The 22,552-nt window shown below is 46.7% G+C and overlaps 1 protein-coding gene across 1 annotated transcript; it reads left to right on the top strand.

Moving 5' to 3' along the window:
* The first annotated feature begins 943 nt into the window (after positions 1-943).
* On the top strand, positions 944-21,472 carry LOC116628543 (glycine receptor subunit alpha-4). The gene is made up of 9 exons (XM_032398930.1): positions 944-1,014; positions 4,610-4,740; positions 5,022-5,089; positions 5,731-5,954; positions 6,093-6,175; positions 7,962-8,102; positions 11,189-11,403; positions 15,046-15,195; positions 21,182-21,472. Exons 1-9 carry the CDS (start codon positions 944-946, stop codon positions 21,470-21,472), a joined length of 1,374 nt encoding a protein of 457 aa, XP_032254821.1.
* Positions 21,473-22,552: the final 1,080 nt, after the last annotated feature.

Genomic DNA, 22,552 nt, shown 5'->3' with positions numbered 1-22,552 from the left:
AGAGACAACCTGAGGGAAGAAAGCAGGCAGGGAAAAGGATGTGCAACTGCAAGGATGAAGGAGATGGGGCAGGCAGACAGACGGACAGACTGACAAGCAGGCAGACCCCATATGAAGAAGATTCCAAAGTTCCTCTGTGTCATCCATGCCCTGTGCCTCCATCCAGAGGGTTGAGGAAAAGCCGCCCCTGCCTTCGGCCTCCCTCTCGTCTCCTCTCAAACCTGAAGCTGTCAGCTTGAGAAAACCCAGTGGCTCCGCCTAAACCCTCTCAGGTTTTTTCCCCCCTTATAAGAATCATTAGGACGTTAAGAGCCCCAGGCCAAAAGGGATGCTGCTGGGGAGCTGGGAGCAGCGCAGCCTGCATGCGCTTCTCCAGCTGGAGAGTTAGAAGCTGGACAGACCACCTCCAGCCCTCTCCCAGCGGCAGCGGCAGCCCAAGCTCCTCCCCAGCACACGGACACGCTCCGAACCCCACTCCAGCTGCCGGCGACTGTGCCTTTAAATTGCTGCTTTCGGAGGGTGCATCCAGGGGGAGGTGGGAGGGAGGGAAACATCTTCCTACCAGTCTCCCTCCTCCTTCCCCTCCAAGACTCTCCAGGGTTTGGAGAGTGATTGCTGCCCAAAGAGAATCTCCTTCAGCTCCCTGGCAGGCGGGCTGAGGCCCTCCGGAACCCCAGGCGAGCCAGAGCAGGAGCCCGAAGGGTTATCTGTGTCAGGATCATTTCCAGGGGGCCAGTTCTGGCCCCTGACTGGTAACGACAGGGCAGAGGAGAAGAGAGCAGAAGAAGAAAGAGAGCGCACAACTCCTAGCCCAGCCCCACGGGCTCCTTGTGAACAGACCAAGTTGGAGGAAGGCTCTGTACTTTCTGCAGCGTTCCCCCTGCTGGGCTATCCCTCTCACCTTGGCAGCCAGACTGAGAAAGGGCTCCAGGGTCCCTGCGGAATGACAACTCTCGTTCCTGCAACCTTCTCCTTCCTTCTCCTCTGGACCCTGCCAGGGCAGGTCCTCCTCAGGTGAGCTGCGTTGGGGTGAGAAGGAAGTGCATGCAAACCCTGGCTGGGGGCAGCAGGGGCTTCTGGAACAGTTTCCTCTAAGTTTACAAAAAGCCCACAGTCTGGAGGGCTCCAGGGAAGGACACGCCCTCCCTTAACGGGGCCCCAGGAGCCTTTCACGAGGCATGCTGAAGCCCCAGAGCTGGTGGGAAGCCTTCTGCATGGGGGAGAGCTTCCTGGGCCTCGGTAGGGGCTAGGTAGCCGAGTCCCAGAATGGAGGCCATCTGTCCTGCCATCCTGTCCTGTCTTCCTACCAGCATGGTCACACACTGCTCAGATTCCTAAAAATGACACCAACATCTGTCAGCTGCCCACCAAAGAGGCTTCAGGTAGCAGGGGTTTGCCCTGAACCATATCAGAATGAAGCTGGGCTGAGCAAACCTTGGCCCTCTGCAGTCACCCAGCCTGTGCACACATGGCAGCTTCCTGTCCCGAAGGGGCACTCAGTAGCTGTCATTTCCTGGGTTTCTGAGGGCAAGACAAGCTTTGGGCTCCCTGTAAATGTCCCCCTCCCCGTTCCCACTTTCTCATGAGACCAGGAGCCAGTCGAGGCGGACCGGGTGAGTTGAGGAGGAAAGATGACTGTGGCTTGGGCTGACCTGGTCCTAAGAAGAGTGCCTCCCAAGGTGGAGGGGCCGAGTGCCACTGCAATAGACCTCCTCCTCTTACCTCAAGGAGTACACCAGGACTGCTTGTCTCTGAGGCGCCTCCCACCTCACAGCTTGCAGACACCCTGGCTGGGAGGAAGGTAGGGATGCAATATGTGTGGGGCAGCAAACTCCCTAAGAGTGAAAAGTAGCCCAAAGTAGAATGGCAGCTCAGCTGGAGTTGGTAGGAGGACGCAGGCAGGAGGGGGAATGCGGGGGGTGGGGGCACTCATTGGCCCTCCTGGAGGGGAGACTGCCTCAAGGCCCAAGCTTTGGTGGCAGCATTCCCACTTGAGCAACTAGGGCAAGACAGGACCTTAGGAAGTCTTGAGTCCGACTCCTTCACTGTATCTATGGAAACTGAGTCCTAGAGATGGGGGGTGACCTGTCCAAAGTCACTCGGGCACCCAGTAGCAGAATCAGAGTTCTCTCCCACCCCACCCCCAGGGCCATGCATGAGCCAGATTTTTCAGCTCCAGAACCTCCTGGGTCCTGCCAGAATTTGGGACTTTCCAGGAATGAAAGGGAGGAAAAAGTGGCTGCACACAGTGACTCTGCTCTCAGGCCCATAGACAAGGCAGCCCCAGAAAAGAAGGTCTATGACAGGAGTTGGGGCCCAAGACAGCTGAGCCCACAGCCTGTCACAGGGTCCTGGGGCTGGAACAACCGGGAGAGGTGACCTGAGAGTGGGGTTGAACATGGTGGCAAGGGTCTAGCTGCCCCATGAACAGGGCCATGTGGCTTCCCAGCAGGCACGTGGCAGGCAGCCAGGAGCAGCACCTGGCCAGCAAGGACACCCTGTGGTGAGGCCACAGACTTCTGCTGGTCAGCACCACTACCAGCCTCCTCGGATTTTCAGAACCTGCTTAAGCCACCTGCTCTGGCAGCCCCTGCTTGGGGCCACAGTGGCCTCTGTTCCCAAGGTAAGGGCTTCCTCCTGTTCAGAGGATTCAAGGAGGCAGGATTCTAGGAGGTCAGGATGTGGCTTCCACCCACCTTCCCTCCACTCTGATTCCTTGGTAGCCTACCCTGGGCTGCTTGCGTCATGGCGCTGTGGTAGATGGACTTAGTTTTGAAGTCAGTGGCTCTGGGTTAGAATCTTGACTTTGCCATTTACTAGCCGTATGATCACGAATAAGTTGCTTTCCTTGCTGATCTTCAGTCTCCTCATCTATATAAGAGGGATAATAATAACCCTTATCTGGGAGGACCGATATGAGAACTAAACGAGATAAGGTAAGTAAAGTGTGTAGCATGGTGCCTCAGCTACTATTATTTAATGACTCATAGTGCATAGGATCTATATGGCCTAGCATGGTACATAGATGTACCGGTAAACAGGGACCTGTTGGCTCAAAGAGGGCTGGACCCAGAAGGACAGCAGTCACCCTGCTTCCCAGCCCCAGAGTTTGGTAACAGCAGTGGCAGTGGGGGAGCTAGCTCTAGTGGCTAGCACACTGGCGATGGCAGGATGGAGTAGGAGGACCGGGCCCAGCCAGCAGTCCAGCCTGCGCCCAGCCTTGAGCCCTATGCCGCCCTTCAAGGCTGAGCTCCTGGTCCCAAGTCTAGTTGTTGGCTGGTAAGCAGATAAGCAAGCATGTGGAAGGGGTTTTGCTGCTCTTAGAAGGAAACTTGTCAGGGGAGAAGAGGCCAGCCTCTAGATTAGGCCAAAGCACACTGGTCGCTTCCTCAAAATCAAGCTGCTAGAGGGAAAAGATGGAAGTTGACCTTCTCAGCATGGCCATCCTACTTGGGAGTCCTTCTCATGCTCCTAGAGCCCTGCTTCTTCACCTGTTTTGTTGCCAAAGCGAGTTTACAATCCTGCTACTGCCCCAACAGTGAACTGAGGTCCTGCTCAAAACATAGTTTCCTGCTGGAGCAAACACCAGAAGCCAAGGCTCCCTCTCTAGAAGCTGGGTCCCCAGCTCCTGAGCAGTTCTGCATGAAGGCCAAGCAACTGAAACCAACTCTCAGAGATGCAGATTGTCCTTGAGTCCTTCCCATCCTTGGTTAAGCCAAAACATTGAAACAGCCACATTATTTGCAGGGAGTTGTCATTCTTCTTTGAGTGCTTTTAAAGCACCTTCAGAAAGAGAATACTGGATGAGGCCTCAGCCCCTTGGGTTTTAGCCCTGATCCTGTCACTCACCAGCCTTGAGACTTTGGGAAGGTCACTCCTCTTTTGGATTGTTTGTTTATTAGATTTCACATATCAGTGAGATCACACGGTATTTGTCTGTCTTTGTCTGACTTATTGCACGTAGCATAATGCCCTCAAGATCCATGTCATTGCAAATGCCAGGATTTCCTTCTTTTCCTGGCTGAATAGTATTCCAATGTGTATATGTATGTGTGTGTATCTGTATCTATATTATATCTCACATTTTCTTTATCCATTTATCCATTGAAGGACACTTAGATTGTTTTCTTATCTTGGCTATTGTAAATAATGTTGCAATAAGCATGGGGGTGCATATATCTTTTCAAATTAGTGTTTTAATTTTCCTTGGATATATTCCCAGAAGTGGAATTGCTGGATTATATGGTAGTTCTAGTTTTATTTTTTTGAGGAAACTCCATACTATTTTCTAGAGTGGCTGTTCCAATTTATAATCCCACAAGTCACTTTTCTCATCTGTCTTTGCCCCCATCACGCTGAGAATTTTGAGGGTAAAAAAGATCTCATATATGTGAAAGCACATTTTTAGGACTAACAACTGAGCTGCAGTGTTGGCTTATGGCTGTTTCTGTTTTCCTAGTTTTGCAAATGGGTACCCAGAGATCCATCTTCTCCTATCTTCCTGCCTGATGGGGAGACCAGCCAGAGGTGTGTGGGGACAGGAAAGGAGAGGGTCTGTGATAAATGTAGAATACAACTGGCTTCAGACTTCTTTATCTCTCCTGTCCAGGGTGGCCTTGGCAATAGAGGAAGTCAAATCTGGGACCAAGGGGTCCCAGCCCATGTCCCCCTCTGATTTCCTGGATAAGCTTATGGGGCGAACATCTGGGTATGATGCTAGGATTCGACCCAATTTTAAAGGTAAGAAGCATTCATCCTACAAAAACCCTTTCTTCCCCACTCCTTTTGGGAAGTTAGCTTTGGCAATTTGGGAATTGCCTACCCCATTGACAGGAGGCTGGAGGTACAAGGCTAACTCTTACAGTTCAGAAGGAGCTTCCCCTCCCTATTGCTTATGGGTCTATGTAGCTGGCACTGCCTTCTAGCAGTGCCCTGGCCTCAAGCTCAGGGAGGAAGTCCTGGAAACTGCGCCCAGCCTCCTGGAATTCCCTGCCAATATGGTTGTATTTTGCCACCCCTAGGCCCACCTGTGAACGTGACTTGCAACATCTTCATCAACAGTTTTGGCTCTGTCACTGAGACTACTATGGTAAGGAGTCTCCCTGTTCCCTGCTTCCATTCTAGTATGAATGAGAGAAGCCCACCAGATATTGAGCCTTTCCTCCCTCTGCTGTCCTCTCCCTGTCTTGTGGTCATGGCTAAAGCCATAGGGTGTCTGAAGTTGGTCACTGGGAGATATCTTTCCCCAGCCTGGGTTTCAGTGGCCAAAGGCAGACTAGCCTAAGGAACAAATGGTCAAGCATGGGAGGTAGCTTGATACAGAGCACAGACTTTGGAACCAGACAAACCTGTGTTCAAATCCTGACTCTACCATCTAATAGCTACATGACAGGTTATTTAAATATCTCCTTGTTTCCATTTCCACATCTATAAAGTGGGAATCATAACAGTACCCTCCTCACAGTGTTGGTGTGAGATTTAAATGAGACGATGCATATAAAGAAAGCACTTAGCAGAGCGCCCAGCTAATAGTAAGTGGTTAATAAATGTTTTTTCCCTTCCCATCTTTGCCATATCAGCCCAAAGCAGGCTCCTTCTCCAGTGGAAAATGCCCAATGCCCCTGAGATGTGCTCCCAGCATTTCCTCCTCATGGCCCTCCTGCCCATGTAAGCTTGCTGGGCCCCTGGAATAGCATTGCCTCTGATGGGCCCATCTGTGCACCCTCTCAGGACTATCGGGTGAATGTCTTCTTGCGGCAACAGTGGAATGACCCGCGCCTAGCTTACCGAGAATATCCTGATGACTCTTTGGACCTTGATCCCTCTATGCTGGATTCTATCTGGAAGCCAGACCTGTTCTTTGCCAATGAGAAAGGGGCCAACTTCCATGAGGTGACCACAGACAACAAGTTACTGCGCATCTTCAAGAACGGGAATGTGCTCTACAGCATCAGGTGCACCTGGTGAACAGCCAGGAGACTTTGGGTCAAGGGGAAGAAGCCAGAATGGAGGCTGAGGGGTGGGAAGAGGGTCCTCTGTGCTGTTCCAGGGCCCAGTAAGTTGATGTCACTTCTTTCTACTGTCCCTGCCAGGCTGACCCTCATTTTGTCCTGCCCAATGGACCTCAAGAAATTCCCCATGGACATCCAGACATGCACCATGCAGCTGGAGAGCTGTAAGTGTCTTTAGAGAGTCACAGAACAAGGCCTGGAATACCAGGTAGTTAACCCCCTCCCATGATATTCCAAATGAGAAAAAGGCAACCCAGAGTGGGGACTTACCCAAGCACACACAATCAGTTGTTGGCACAGATGAGACTAAGAGCCAGGACTCACTAACACCCAACCCAGTGTTTTTCCTTCCTCACACTATTTACTGGTTTGGCTCTTCCACAGGGCTGGGGAATGGGAAGGCACCAGCTTTACATACAAATGTGCTTGTGTTGGTTTTGGTGGGGGGAGCATTTGAAGAACACCTCCTCTGCCCAAAGATATTCCTCTCACAGAGCCTGAGGTAATTCTACCTTTACTCCACCTGAGTTAAGACATTCAAGATACCTATAAAAATGCCAGAGTTGGCAGAGGGAGTACTCTTGAACGCTGATTCTGCATGAACACAGATAACTTTTGTAGAGAAGTGGGAGAAGACCGTTCTAGCATAGGACAGTGCCCAGGGTGGCAAGGTCAGCCAAGGGCTAACTATCTGTGAGCAACTTGGCATGTTCAGATATTAACTCTCAATCTGCCCCAGTTCAGAGCCCTGGCTAGGAGTTTGCGGTGTGTACATTGTCCCATGTATGACTGACAGGGTATAAATAGCTCTTTTCTCCCTGGGGTGAGGTGGCAGAAGCCCTAGCTCTGAGGTTGGCTCAGCTCAAGACATGTGGCCAGTACACATGCTTATTCCCCTGGGTTTCCATGTGGCCAGTACACATGCTTATTCCTCTGTGACAGGGGTGCCAGCTTATAGGGGCTACCCCAATTGCAGAAAAGTCAAAGGACAACAAGGCTGGACCATCACCTATGTGTACTCCTTTGCCATCTCCTGGGCAAGGTGAGACTGTGAGATCAATACACACCAAGTTAATCCTCAGAGAAGAAGGTTTGTCAGGCTGTTTCCAGCATATAATAACGGTGATGGATAGAATGTGTCCTATGTGGTCAGCTCTTTAGAGTTCATAAACCACTTTCACATCCAGGTTCTTATTACCCCCTCACAACAACTCTGAAAAGTAGGTGGAGCATTTTACAGAAAGGGAAATTACTTGCCCAAAGTCACATAGCTACTTTGAGTCAAGGTCTTACATTGGACACCTGTGAGCCTCAGTGATTCTTCTCCCATTTGTACTTGACATGTGTGAATATGGTCATATATATGGCAGGAGTTTTCACAAACTGCTAACTATCTGTGAGCAACTTGTCATGTTCAGATGTTAACTCTCAATCTGCCCCAGTTCAGAGCCCTGGCTAGGAGTTTGTTGTGTGTACATTGTCCCATGCATGACTGGCAGAGTATAAATAGCTCTTTTCTCCCTGGGGTGAGGTGGCAGAAGCCCTAGCTCTGAGGCTGGCTCAACTCAAGACATGTGGCCAGTACACATGTTTACTCCCCTGGGTTTAAGATATGGCAGGAGGTTCCCAGCTGGGTTCCTTGATATCATTCCACCCCTTTTGACCTGCTTTCTAGGTCTGCCAGAATAATTTCTCTCTGTGCCTTTCTAAAGCTTGAGAACTAGGTAGAAGAGGAGTTTGGAATCTTTCTGATTTACCTAGTGAGGATGGGTCCATGAGACAATTGACCAAGTACCCTCTTCAGAAAGGTTTCCCTTTCCAAGATGAACACGAAGCTCCTAAAACCCAGGCCTTACCTCCTCATCTGTTCTTTCCTGCTAGTTCTAACTCTCTCCCTACCCTCACCCAGCACCACACTCTGCAGCCCTCTGCCATCTCTGTCACTTTTAGTTGGCTACACCATGAATGACCTCGTGTTTGAGTGGCTGGAAGATGCTCCTGCTGTCCAAGTGGCTGAGGGGCTGACTCTGCCCCAGTTTATCTTGCGAGATGAGAAGGATCTAGGCTACTGTACCAAGCACTACAACACAGGTAAAAACCAGGATCTTTACTGACTGAGAGTCACAGAAGGACCTCCAGATGGGAGGGAAGGGGGCAAGGCAGCCAGCTTTTATTGAAAGTCCAATCTGTACCAGATGTGCTGTTTCATATGCCTTATCTCATTATGGTAAGAAATCATCAGCCCCATTTTAAACCATTTGTCCAAGTCACACACCTAGAAAATGGCTGACTTAGAATTCAAATCCAGATCTAACTCCAAAGCCCATATTTTTGTCCCTGTCACATGCTGCAGAGGAGATGTGCCTGTGCCAGTGAGTGGCAGGAGTGTCCCACCTGTTCTGGGGCCAACTTTGTGTGGAAGGTGGGGAATCTACATCTGGGAGCAGCCAATGACTGCGCTGAACCAGAAAGCACTAGACTTTAGGGAACTGGCAGGCTTACCATCCACACCTCATCCCACAGCCACCACTGCCCAACTCTTGAACTGACTTATTTTCCCAGGTGTAAAATGTGGGCCCGGAAGTGGAGAAAGGTTGCTTTTCCAGCCTGAGCATCTGCTCCCTGCAGCTTCCCTAAGAGCTACTTGTTCCTTAGTTCCCCTGGCAATTTAGATACAAAGTGCTATGACCCTGATATAGAGGCCAGAGGCTAAAGAGGAGAGATCCTGGATACCTCCTATGGTGGGTTGACATGCTTTGGGTGCCACCCTGTGAATATGTGTGTTTGTGTATGTAGGGTGTGCAAAATAGGGAGAGGAACAAGCCATTGAATTTAGAAAACGCTAGTGGGAGTGGAAATTGGTAGAACCTTTACTGGGGAGAAAACTGGCAATTTGTATATAGGTCAGTGGTTTTCAAACTCTGGTGTGCATTATATTTCCCTGGAGAGCCTGTTAAAATGTTGATTCCTGGACACTGCCTCTCAGAGATTCTGATTATGTGCACTTGGAGTGATGCCCAGAAATCTGCATTTGAACAAGCATCCTGAGGATTCAGTTGCAGATGGTCCAGGGGGCATACTCTGAGAAACTGTAAAAGCTAAAATTTTTTTCCCCTACATGTTGATCCAGGAATCCCACTCCTTGGAATTTATTATAAGGAAATATTCCAAATATCACTGGGTCAGTGCTTATACTAGCAAAAACTTGGCACTCTTCTAGATATCCACCAATAGGACAGAGGTTAAATAAATTACACAGTGTGTCTGTTTGGTGGAATATTATCCAGATGTTAAAAAGGATGCCTGCAAGTTGCTTATATCAACATGGAAAGTACAAGTGGAAAAGGCTAAGATTCAAAGTTGTATACACAGGATCATTATATTGTGGTAAAAGAAACAAACCAAAAGCATGTGTTTAAAAATCCTGGGAAGAAATAGCACTAAATGTTTCTTTCTTTTTTTTTTTTTTTAAAGATTTTATTTATTTATTTGACAGAGAGAGACACAGTGAGAGCAGGAACACAAGCAGGGGGAGTGGAAGAGGGAGAAGCAGGCCTCCCGCCGAGCAGGGAGCCCGATGTGGGACTCGATCCCAGGACCCTGGGATCATGACCTGAGCCGAAGGCAGACGCTTAACGACTGAGCCACCCAGGCGCCCCAGCACTAAATGTTTCTAACGTAGAGTGATACAATGGATAAAACCAAGAACTTTCGAGTCAGAGCTGAGTTTGAATTATGGCTCCACTATCTACTAGTTGGGTGCCCTTGAGAAACATCTAAGTTAATCTCTTTGAGCCTCAGTATCCCTATGTAAAATGGGAAATAATAATTTTACCTGCCCCAAATAGTTGCTATGGAATTTAAATGAGATAAACTATATAAAGTCAGGGCACTTAGTAGGGGCTTGATAAATGTGAGCTTACAAATATTACTGAGCTTATAAATATTATTATTTTTCTCTACTTCTCACTTTTTTCCTGTACTAAACAAGTGTTAATTTTGCAATTAAAATAAAACCACCACTACCAAAAATAGATATAGATAGATAGATAGAAAGATGATAGATAGATAGATAGATAGATGATAGATAGATAGATAGAAAATGAGGGAAGGAAGGAAGCAAAGAAAATATGGATACCTAGCAAAGTTATGTCATAACAAGAAGCCTGGGGTGAGGTGGACTCAGGGAACGGTAGGAGATCACAGCATCACACAGTATGTCAAAGCCATAATCAATCATTGATGAAATTACTAGCCTTGAGGAATCAGGTCTGATAAGAGCAAGCCTAGTCCAGAATAAAATAGCAATATACACATCCTCTGCTTTTTGCTTTGGTTATCCTATACCTCTGCCATGCAGAGAAGCTCTGAGCTAGGTTTTCTTAGCCTGAGGGCATGGGAAGCTGGGCAAAATGAAGATGGCTGGCAGAGTAGACAGAGCACAGGTACATGTGCTTTGGACCAATGTACTTTTTGTTGGTGGGATAGAATGCTGCTGCCTGATGTTCTCTGGGTACCCACTGCCCACTGTCCAGAGCTGGTCTCTGTTGGACACTGTTTCCAGATATTTCCTATCCAGCTCTTATCACTTGCTTGAGACACAGGCAATGTTTATTTCAGTGAATCATTGTTGCTAGAGAGCTTCTGGGGTACCAGCAAGCTCAAGCAAGGCTGCTGAGATTTGGGCAGAGTCTAAACTCATTGCTTTGTTAATAATGATGATAGTGCCAACTACCTATAGCTCAACTCCCCAGATACATTATTTAATTTAATTCCTACATGATGGAATTGATATTGTTGTTACTCCATTTTACAGACAAGGAAACTGAAGCTCAAATAGCTTGGGTGTTTTGCCTGAGGTCACACAGCTAGTGAATGGAAGGTTCGGGATTCAAACCCAGGCAGTCTGGCTCTGGAACCCTTCTGTTCTTAATCCTCTTGCCGTGTGGTCAAGTGGAAGGCTCTCTGCTGGAAACTAGTGCTTAGAGCAAGAGGTCAAGTCTGATGGCTGCTCTGAGAACTTCCTCAGAACATGCATCTGGTGCTCCGTGGGGCCATCTTGAAAAGCTCATTTATTTGCCCAGTTGATGTGCCCATAGGGATGCCCTAGTCCTGCCCCTCAGGCTCAGCTCCAGGCTGGGGACCTGAGGCCTGATACATCACCTCTTTCCTTGCAGGGAAATTCACCTGCATTGAGGTAAAGTTTCACCTGGAGCGGCAGATGGGCTACTATCTGATTCAGATGTACATCCCCAGCCTACTCATCGTCATCCTGTCCTGGGTCTCCTTCTGGATCAACATGGATGCTGCCCCTGCCCGTGTGGGCCTAGGCATCACCACTGTGCTCACCATGACCACTCAGAGCTCTGGCTCCCGGGCCTCTTTGCCTAAGGTGAAGAAAGATGCAAGGGAACTTGCTTGCCATAGAGCTCCCCATTTCCCTTTCATCCCCTGTTCTCTTCTGCTCACTATTTGCCTTAGATTTAAGGTAGACGAGAGCCATTGAGCAAGAACAGGTGGCCAGAGTTTTCTCTTCCCCTACAACATACGGCTAATGATATTGCTAAAGATGTGGAAGCTGGGGTTGTGGGTATTGTCTGGCTAGGAAATGAGTAGAGACAGTGCCTGACTTACTCTGAATTTCATCAGGAAATACTAGCATGTCCAAAATCAAAAGACCCTTAGCAAGTAGAGAGTCCCACTCCCTCATGGTACAGATGAGGTAAATACAGCCCAGAGAGATAGAACGACCTTTTCAAGGTCATGCCCCATAAGAAAAAAATATATATATAAGGATTTTAAACCAACATCTGTCTCTTACTATGTCAGAAGCTGGACATGATTACAAAGACCTCTAGAGATAATGTCCATTCTTTTAGGGTGGGGAAATTTTGAGGTAGCAAATAGCAGTTAAAGTCAGTGGACTCTGAACATCTGTGGCCACAGAGAGATTTGTGCTTATGAGACTGGGCCCAGGTTCTTCCTGCTTTGTGCCTTCATGTAGGAAATTTAGAGGTCACGTCAATGTCCTTACACTCAGCAAGGCTCTGAGAAATCAGGGAGTAAGCTTATTCATTCATTCAATAAATATTTATTGAGCATGTACTATGTACCAGGCACTGTTCTAGGCCATGGAGAAATAATGGGAAGCAAAAGCAACATAGTTCCTTGTGGATCTTACTGTGAACATATGCCCTCTCATTTTGATTTGATGGGAACCAGGTCCTGTGATCTCCCATCTCCCAGTGCTTATTCCTAAGAAGATATTTACAGGGGACTTAAACAGGGGGTAATCTGGGCATCCATGGTGAATTTACAAATTTGCCATGGGGGTGGTGTAGTGGTTAAGAGTAGGAGATTGGAGTCAAGCAGATTTTGGTTTAAGTCCCAGCCTCAACATTTACCAATGGCAATCTTAAGTAAATTCCTTAACGTCTCAGTCTTTTTACCTGTGACATGGGAATAAGAATATTATCTCTTCCATAGGGTTATTGCAAGAAATAAATAAGATATTGTATTAACACAGACAGCAGTGTTTAGCACCTAATAACCACTCAATAAATGTTCGTTATTGTTATAATTGTTAGGTGTTTGGGTGAAAAGAATGGAGTGGTGGACCTAGGGCTAGAGCAGCCAGTGAAGTTCCCAATTATTTTTGAGTTGCTGGGAAAATTTTGAGGTAATCCGAAGCCTCTAGTAATAAACGATGACAAAGCTCAAATTAGGATCAGGTGTCTCAGGGGAAGTAGTCAGAAAGTATTTCTTATAAATGTGTTTCCTAAATGGACAGGGTTATTGAAGAGGCTCTGAAAGACAGACGGGGCTTAGGCAAGGGACCAAAGGACCAGGAGGGGCTGTGATGGCCGTGGTGCTGTGGTAGTAGCCTTGTAGGAAGACTAGAGGCAGAAAAGTAGTTCAGATCTTAGAAATGTGTCCTAGTTTATTGCAGCTGCCACGCAAGAAGGAGATTCTTCTCTAACCCGGGGAGGTTGCAATTAGTGCCTTATTCTTGCCAAGAGAACTTCCTTTTCCAGTCCCCTCCTGTGAACAAGCACAGTCTGTCTGCTCCTAGGACTCACTTAGTTTCCTCATTCGGAAAAAAATGGACTTTGTTGGAGGGTTGTTTGTTTGCAGTATTTGGTGCCTTCTCATCAGATTTTGATGACCTTTTTGTGGCCTCATTGGCCAGTAAGCAAAATATGTAGGCATTCACCCCAAACTAAATAGACTCGTTGGCCAGCCCACAAAGCAAGGGACTGAGTAAGTCAGGGAGCTTCTGCTCCCTTGAGTTTGTACATTAGATTTAGTGGGAGCCCTAAGGAAAGAGATGGGACAAATTCAGAGGCTTCTGAAAGGCACAGCAATTTCACTCCCCATACAACTCCATTATTGACACACTCATTACTAATAAGATTTTATTTCTACTGCTTAAGGTGTCCTTTTCTTTTGATGGTCCAAAGCCCTTTGTGGACCTCCCTTGTCATTACCTCATTATAGATTTTCATAGCACTTACTCGACACAGTGAGACTGGGAGATGAATGAAATAGGTTGCCCTCTTAATAGGTGGCAAAGTGGAAACACCAAGGGATACTTAATCAGGGGTGCCTAGCAACCCACCACTACCACCTTAGCGGAACTGCCTTAAAGGAGATAGAGCAGGTTTTCTCATCCTTAGCACTATTGCCATTTTAGACCTTATAATTGTTGTGTGTATGTGTGTGTGTGTGTGTGTGTGTGTGTGTGTGTGTGTCAGGGGGGAGTCCTGTGCATTATAGGATGTTTAGCATTGTCCCTGGCCTCCACCCACTAGATGCCAGTAGTAACCCTTCCCAAAATTGTGCAACCAAAGATGTTTCCAAACATTGCCAAATGCCACTCAGGTGAGGAGGCGGGGTAGGGGGGCATCGCAGGTTAAGAACCACTAAGGTGGAAGTGTTATCCAGTGAGACCTGCTCCTTACCTGGAGCCTGGAGCACCCTCACTGCCCAACATAGCTGGTGAAAGAGGTTGTCTGTCATGAAACCTACTTCTACTGGGGAGCCCTATGAGGTGGGCTCAGCAGCCCAAAACTATATAGGGAGTCCATCTGGCTGAGGAGGTGAAAGGACTTCATAAATCTAAGTTCTGTACCCCTCCCAGCCCCATCCAGCTGAAGCCCCATTCTAGGAGAGGTAGGTGTTCAATCTTCATGAGGGAAATGGGAGAGAAAAGTATTTAAAGGCTTCCAAGGCAGGTAGTGGGAGGAGAGCCCTAAGAACCAGATAGGTAGATGCTAACAGTGCCTTGAAATTAGAGAAGTGTCCATAGCCGGGGGTTGGATGGCACTCCCTTGGGCCACTGAGTTCAATTCTTCAGCAGGGCCTCTCATAAAGATCAGCAGGAAAAGCCACAGTCAAGAGAATAATGGGGGTGGAGGAGGGAAAGGAAGGAATTCCTAGTCTGATACTGAGACTGCAGCCTAGGTGAATGGCAGTGCCACTAAATTGAAAGCCCAGAACCCCCAAATCCTAGTACCACCTCCTCACTGGGTAATCTCGGCTAAGACTTTTCCTCTGTAGGCTTCAAGTGTCCTCACATGTTTCACATGGGAATAACAAACCCTGCCCAATTTCCATCAGAGCTGTGAGGACCCTAGGAGATAACAGAAGGCAAACAAACGCAGTGTTCATGTTCGTTGCTGTTTATTGAAAGAAGAGAATCAGAAGAAGAAAAGAATGAAAAGAATAATAAGAAGCAGAAGCAGGAACAGAAGTATGAAAAGAACAAAGAAAGAAAGGAAAAGAAGTATAGGGAGGAAAGGCAGATAGAAGTGGAGGGTGGAGAGTGCAGAGAGGTGAAGGATGATGGGTAGCCCAATCTCTTTGACATGGGCCTTCAGGCAACGGGACATATCGTGGAAAGCTTCTTTGAACACCAGAAGAAATTCAGGATAAAACTGAAGAATAGCAGGCAGTTGGTATGGGCTGGCGAACCACTGGATGGGCCATGGAAGGGCTCCAAGAAGGTTGATTGCTCTGTTGGTGGATGTTGCAGGTGTCCTACGTGAAGGCAATCGACATCTGGATGGCTGTGTGCCTGCTCTTCGTGTTCGCTGCACTACTGGAGTACGCTGCTGTCAATTTTGTCTCTCGTCAGCATAAGGAATTCATACGACTTCGAAGAAGGCAGAGGCGCCAACGCATGGTAAATATAACTAGGAAGGGGCCCACTTCCTTTCTCCTTTGGACTCCTTCCTCCCTACTACTCCTCCCACAAACCAAGACTCCATATAGGGCTACAAGGACTAAAAAGGCAATCAGGAACCCTGGATTCTAGTCCTAGGTTGGTCATAGATAAACTAAGTACTTTAACCTCTTCGATTCCATTTCTTTATCTGTCCAATGGGACATTAATCCCTGTAGGGCAGTCTGGTAAAGTGATTAAGAGCATGGACAAACAGAGGCCCTGGCTGGCTCAGTCAGAAGAGTACTCGACTCTTGATCTCGGGGTCATGAGTTTGACCCCATGTTGGGTGTAGAGATTACTTAAAAATAAATAAATAGGGGCGCCTGGGTGGCTCAGTCGGTTAAGCGACTGCCTTCGGCTCAGGTCATGATCCTGGAGTCCCGGGATCGAGTCCCATGTGGGGCTCTCTGCTCGGCGGGGAGTCTGCTTCTCCCTCTGACCCTCCCCCCTCTCATTCTTTCTCTCTCTATCATTCTCTCTCTCTCAAAAATAAATAAAATTAAAAAAATAAATAAATAAATAAATAAATAAATAAATAAATAAATAAACTTTTAAAAAGAGAGAGAGCATGGGCACAGTGCCTGGCACATAGTAAGCACTGAAAAAAAGGTTAGCTCACGTTAGAGCCTTATCAAGTTAGTCAATATGAGATTATTTTGAGAATTAGTAATGGTTGTTCCTGGCTCTCCCCTTACCCAGGAGGAAGATACCCCAGGTTGCCATACATTGATTGGTGGTTAAGAATTCAAGAGTCAGGCACGGGGAACTTTCTAGGAGAGCATTATAAAAGGGTCCCTATAGTTAAGCTGGAATTGGAAAACCACTACTTGCCTCTTCTGGCTGTTGGATTTCTTCGCCTTGTTCTTCACTGGGCACGTCAGAGTTGTTGGGTGTATCAGAGTTGTTGGGTGTGAGTTGTTGTTCTCCCTCACTCTTGTTTGTTAACCCCATTTCTTCTACAGTAGAATGATCACCTGGGGAAATAGAGAGCTTGATGCCCTGAACAACAGGCAGTTCGCCCCTCCCCATTACCCAGACAATGCGTGCTAGGTATGTTGTCATGACAACAGAGGTGCCTGGGCCACTCACCTAGAAGCAAGTGCCCAATTATAAGCAAAGTCAAAAGCCTTTGCTGAGCTACATACTGGCCCCTTAATCATCAGACACAGTTCTGGTCTACCTTGAGCTCTGACTCCTTGTTTTCTGCCCAACCTGGAGGCTGTCAAGCCAGAGGAGATGCACTATGACTTCTGGGAGGTAGAGAAAATGATGATCTGACCCTGCTGGCTCCAGCCTACTGGGACCACTCTAGCACTAAGACTTTTCTCTCTTCCTAACACAAACCTCCCACCTCAGCTGCTCCTGGGGTGCCCCGACCATATGTCCACACTAAAAATATCTCTAAAACTACCTCTGGGAACTCATGTCCCTGGCTAAGATGCCTTTCTGGTGAGAGCAGGGCTCCTGTCTCATCTATTGGTTTGTCGGAATATATCAATTCTTGCCCGGACCTTAGTCAGGCTCTGTGAAACACGCCCTCTAGTGGATTGATCCACAATGGCATCTCCTTGAGTAGGACTCCTTCAAGAGCCTATTAAATAAAGGCTTTCTTATCCCATGCTGAGGGTTACAAAAAATATACACAGACTTGACAGAAGGGAAAGAAAAGAGAATGCTCCCTTTTCTAAGCTAACTCTCCACCCCCTCTTTAGCTGTGTTAAACCTGCCTGCAGGTACCAAAATCTTATCTTGATAGGGGTTTTGATCTTGATGCCTTCTCAATGCCTACCTTGAAAAAGAAGAGCAGGCTTCCAACCAGTCTCCAGTGTCCCTTTGCCAGCTAAATTGCCTGTGTGGGTGTTCCAGCAACAGCAGGCTGCTGCAGTTACTGTAGAGCTACTCCAGGTTGACACTAGTCTCACCCCCTCCCCGCACCTCTCCAACCCCCAACTGCCTACAGCTCATCCCCTCCTGGTCATATATAAATAAGCTGATCCTGATATCATAATGGAGTCTGTCATAAGCAGTGCTCAATTATTACAAAGTTGTAACAGCGGCCTAGGCCCTGCTTAGGCTCTTGGATCCTGCCAAAAAGTGGGCTGGGCTTATTATTAATGTAAATACAACCTGAAAATCAAAACCTGTGCCATTAGCCCATGTCCCTTTTCGAGTTTCTTTAAAGCCATTTCCATCCCGGTGGAACTGGAGCAGGAGTCCTGGAGGTCACTGAGCAAGCTGGAAAAGTTGATGCAGAGTTCATCTATTTCTAGAACCTCTCTCTGGGCCCTGCCATTCCAGCTAGAAAAGCAAGTCTTTTGTCTGAGAAGAGCCCTCTTAGGGAAGGGGAGAACATCCATATGATTTTCAGGGAGCCTTTAGCCAAGAGCAAATTAGGAGTATTTTAGGAGCCAGCCAGCTATTCACCCAGCTCCAGGTTTAATCATGTTCTTCTCTAATCTCTCCTCAACCACCCATCTCCACTGCATGGTGGTTTCCCTCCATGTCACTGTCTAAAGTAGTTTAATTTCTTTTCCATATATATCTGCTTTGTCTTCCCAGCTAGCCTATATGCTTCACAGGGAGGGGTCTCTCTTTTTTTTATAACCTCAGCAGGCCTTTGCACCAGGCTCTGAACATAGCAGCCATGTTACCTACTCCACCAATCTTTGCAGGCTCATTGGCGAAGGCTCTCTTTCAAGCTGGACAGAGAGGAAGCCTTGCCATTATCAACAGAATAACTTGAGAAATGGAAGAAATTTCAAAATACTGCCGAGTCCTCTCAGGGGTTTGGTCCCAGAACCCTGCTTGCCTCTCTCCATCCCCCCAGCACCCCCCATTCTTCAATCTGTTCTTTTCATTCACTTCAATACATATCACTGAATACCTATCACCCTTTCCCATCTCCACACCTTACCTCCCACACTGTGCATTCCTTCCCCAACTTGGCTTTGGACTATCTTTACTCTCTAGTTCCCCAGCCCTCCTCCCTATAGATAGCTGCAACAAAAATATTCTATTTCAACAGCCATGGAAGCCACAAAGTGGTGTTTAAGTCTCCATTGTCTCTCCCCAATAAACACACACACACACACACACACCTCAGAATTTGGCTTAAATAGATAATACTCATATCCAGAACCCCCACCCTTGGATTTCAGGCCACTTGTCTTTGCTCTCCCAACTGCAAATGGTACAATATGTTAAAATAAAAAAAAGCCAAGGGCAGCTTACTCTAGTGGTCACATTTTTTCTCCCATGTGAGATAGCTTTTTTTCAGCCTGGGAAATATTTCCAAATAATTCCCTTTAGATTTACTATGATTGGAGAAAAGGAAAAGTAATAATTCTATAGAAACAGAAACAGCAATTGGATTCAACTTTCTCTTTCAGAGCCTTTTGCAAACAAATATATTCCACACTTTTATCCTCTAGCTGAGGGCCTGAGGAGATCAGAATGAGCAGTGGGGAACTGGGGGTGTGAGGGACCCTGAAATGGAAAACAAAAGAGGAAATCATTTTATGTACTCCCTCATTTTTCTTTTTTTAAAGATTTTATTTATTTATTTGACAGAGAGAGAAAACACAAGCAGGGGGAATGGCAGAGGGAAAGGGAGAAGCAGGCTCCCCACTGAGCAGGGAGTCCGACAGGGCTCCATCCCAGGACCCTGAGATCATGACCTGAGCTGAAGGCAGACGCTTAACCGACTGAGCCACCCAGGTGCCCCTAATCCCTCATTTTTCAATTACTTGGAAGATATCTTGTTTACCTCTGGTTCTTCATTTCTAAAATGGGTCCAGCACAAACTATGTAGGAAAAGTGTGAAAATGAACTAGAAAAAACCAGGTGAGGTGAGCCAAGGCCTCTGGTGACAGATTATGGAAGTAATTTTGAGCAGAGAGCTAAGGCTACCCCAACCACAACTCAGGGTCAAAGCACAGCCACAGTAGTGAATTGTCTCTGATCTACACACATACAACTGTCTCCACAGAGATTGGCAAAATTAAAGATCGGGTAGCAAAGCTCTCTGGTTGGCTGACTTAGATTCTTTCCTATGCCAAAAGTGCCACTTTTTCTAGAGGCTAACGGGCATCAGGCCATTGTGCAGGGGTGGGGCAAGGAGTGATCGTTTTTCCTGCCAAGCACTTTGTAACTGAGTAAGACTCTCTTCTGAGTAGACTCTTCAGTTTGAGACCCTGAAAGGATGCTGGCTTCATGAGAACAAAGCCATTCCCTGTCCTATATTCTGAAGCATGTGGCTCATCAGTCCATTCATTCATTCAACTGATATCTACTGGGTGCCTACTAGATGCCAGGCACTGTGCTGGGGACATGGCAGTGAACAAGACCAATGCCCTTTCCCAGGTTTGTCCTATGAGCCCATAGGAAGCAGAGAAAGAGATGGGATCTGTTGGTGAATCTGTGGCCTGAGCTTGCCTGCCCCCTGATGCTTAGTGACAGGCTCAACCTTCTAGCGATGTAATAATCAAGGGCTACTGGGACCCACCAACATCAATATCTCACCTACGAAGTCACTTTTCAGTGTGTTACCATCGTTGCAGAGGTCCCATTATAAAGACCCTATGATGTCCTTCTAACTGCACAATGTGTGTAAAACCTACTTTATCCACATTTTATGTGTATCTATGGCATATCTATTCAATATACATGTACCATTCTGTTTTAGCGCTGAATATCCTGAGTCTCAGGAAGCACTCAGTCCTGGGCAAACCAAGAAGGTAGTTGGTATCATCCCACAAGGCGGCATTTCACTTCAGGTGATTTCTTAGCTAGCTGAAGCTTTTACTACTGTAAACATCAACACTTTCAAAAATTGTAACCATCTTTGAATGAAGTATTTTTAGGTTCTGGTATATATTTACCTGTCCTATGTCTAATTTCCAGGCTGTGAACCATCACTTCTGATGGCAATGTGTGCTTTAGAAGTAGACAAAATTAGGCGTGTCTGGTTTGTATATAAACTAAGAGTAAATAGGCTCTGAGTGGGGGCCTGAAGGCTCTCATATGAGTAAAGCTCTCTCTACTGATCACTCAGGGGCTTTGATCCTTTTTTTCCTCTCTTTATTTCTATGTCTCCCGTTCCCTCTATTTCTATCTCTGTCTCTGTCTTTCTGTCCTTACTTCCTGGCTCTCCAACTGTTATAGCTACTTAAGGTTGTCAGCTGACTATTGGATAAATGAACTTTGTGTAATCTGCTACATTTCTTAATGCTGATATAAAATTTACTTCCCCAGTGTGAATGTGTTCATTATAATGCATATATTGTACATAAATGCAATGTGTATTGGGTAATAAATGTTACCTTAGATGTACTGATCCCTTTGTCAAAATCTGCTAATTTGCAGAGAAGCACATGTATTTGCAGTAGATTAATCAGCTTTACCCTAATTTGGATGACCCACTAGGTTATTTAAAACTTCTGTAATTTTCAGCTTTGAGTTGAGATAAACAATTTTTTAAAAGATACTGTATACAAGGAGAATTAATTCTGCAGCTTTTGAAAGTCATTAAAGTCAAGTTCACCAAGTCTAAGTAACTAAGCTGTGCATTCTAAAGGTTTTATTGTTCTGTTTACTCTGTTGGTTACCAGTCAGAGATAACTTGAATTGAGATATCTTTCTGACAGTGGGTTGGCATTTAACTGGGTTTTAGATGGCTGTAAATGATGTTATGCATTTTAAAAAGGCAGCCCGGGGCTTATCTGCAAATGAAATCATAATATATACTATATGTACCATGTATAGCTGCTTAGCATACATCTATCGAATGAATAGTTTTGTGGCCATAAAAAAGCATGCAGTGGGCCTGTGTACCTAACCACCAGTCTGCATAGCATCACCTATGAGATATATGTGTGTGGCCTGGTCTCTATCCTTAGATAGAGCTATAACCTCAAATTCTGTCTTTTCTTCCATTTAATTTCAGGAGGAAGATATCATCCAAGAAAATCGCTTCTATTTCCATGGCTATGGCCTGGGCCACTGCCTGCAGGCAAGGGATGGAGGTCCATTGGAAGGTTCTGGCATTTATACCCCCCAACCTCCAGCCCCTCTTCTAAGGGAAGGAGAAACCATGCGGAAACTCTACGTGGACCAAGCCAAGAGGATTGACACCATCTCCCGGGCTGTCTTCCCTTTCACTTTCCTCATCTTCAACATCTTCTACTGGGTTGTCTATAAAGTGCTACGGTCAGAAGATATTCACCAGGCACTGTGAATAGGGTGAGGGCTAGGGAGTCCAGATGTTGGCTTCCTGCTTCCTCCTGGGTGGGCCTTCTCCCTCCATTAGATTCCATCAGGGGCTTGGACAATTCATTTCTGATCTCCCACTCAGAACCTCAGTGGCCAGTCCCAAAGCTATGTGGGTCTACACTGCATGGTGCCAATGGTGGCTGTACTTAGAAAGATGGCTCCTCTGCTCTAATCTGGTTTTTCTCCATGCTATCCCATTTCTCATGAGAGTAAGGTTTGGCCATGTTCCTGGGGCAAGGATGACCTTCTTCCCTTGCTGGAGCCTCTCTGTTTTCCAATTCTCCAGTGGAGAATATTCAGATCATTGCTACTATATTCTGCCATTTGTTATCTTAACCTGCACCATTCTTTGCCCTGCCACCGCCACCCAGAGCCTGGCTTTACTCTGCTCTCTGTCACTACTACCACAGGCTCAAATAGGGAGTCTTTCCCATCCACAAGTGCTGCCCTGTATGACCCAGTCAGTTTTCCTTGACTGTGGGAGGAAGGCAAGGTGACAGGTTCCCCACCTCTCAGCAAGGTTGGAACAGTCATGAGCTGCACTGAGGTAGGGCATTGCTATATGACTCAACAGAGAGGTCTTCAGATCTCATAGGATACTCAACACTGTCAGAATGGGGGCAGGAATCTTGGACTCTCAAAAAAGCCACCCTTCCACATCCATCTGAACTTCCAGGTCTCAGAAATATTTGTTTTTTTCCCTACCTAATATGGTGACAAAGTGTGTTTGGCTGCTGGGGAGTGTAAAAAGAGAAAAATGCTTACTCTTTAAGAAACTTCTCAACAATGCTATAAAACTTTCAAGAAAAGTGAGATCCAAGGTAGTAGGACCCAGGAGGAGTAAAATATAGAAACTATCCTCGGAGAATCTTTTGTTGGCTGGGCTTTCATTTGTTTTTTCTTTTTCTCCAAAGTCTCTTTATTTCCCAGGGCCCCTCATTTTTAACTTGCTCTGTAACCTTCTTTTAGTGAGCAAATAATAGTGCCATTCAACCTTGTCCAGGATAAAGTGGGCTTCAAGCTTCCCAGAAAGGAACTAGGCATA

This window comes from Phoca vitulina, unplaced genomic scaffold, assembly GCF_004348235.1.
Source record: "Phoca vitulina isolate PV1807 unplaced genomic scaffold, GSC_HSeal_1.0 scaffold122, whole genome shotgun sequence".
Classification (NCBI taxonomy): domain Eukaryota; kingdom Metazoa; phylum Chordata; class Mammalia; order Carnivora; family Phocidae; genus Phoca; species Phoca vitulina.
Note: the sequence above shows the minus strand (reverse complement) of the source record. Positions and strands in the feature narration are given on the sequence as shown.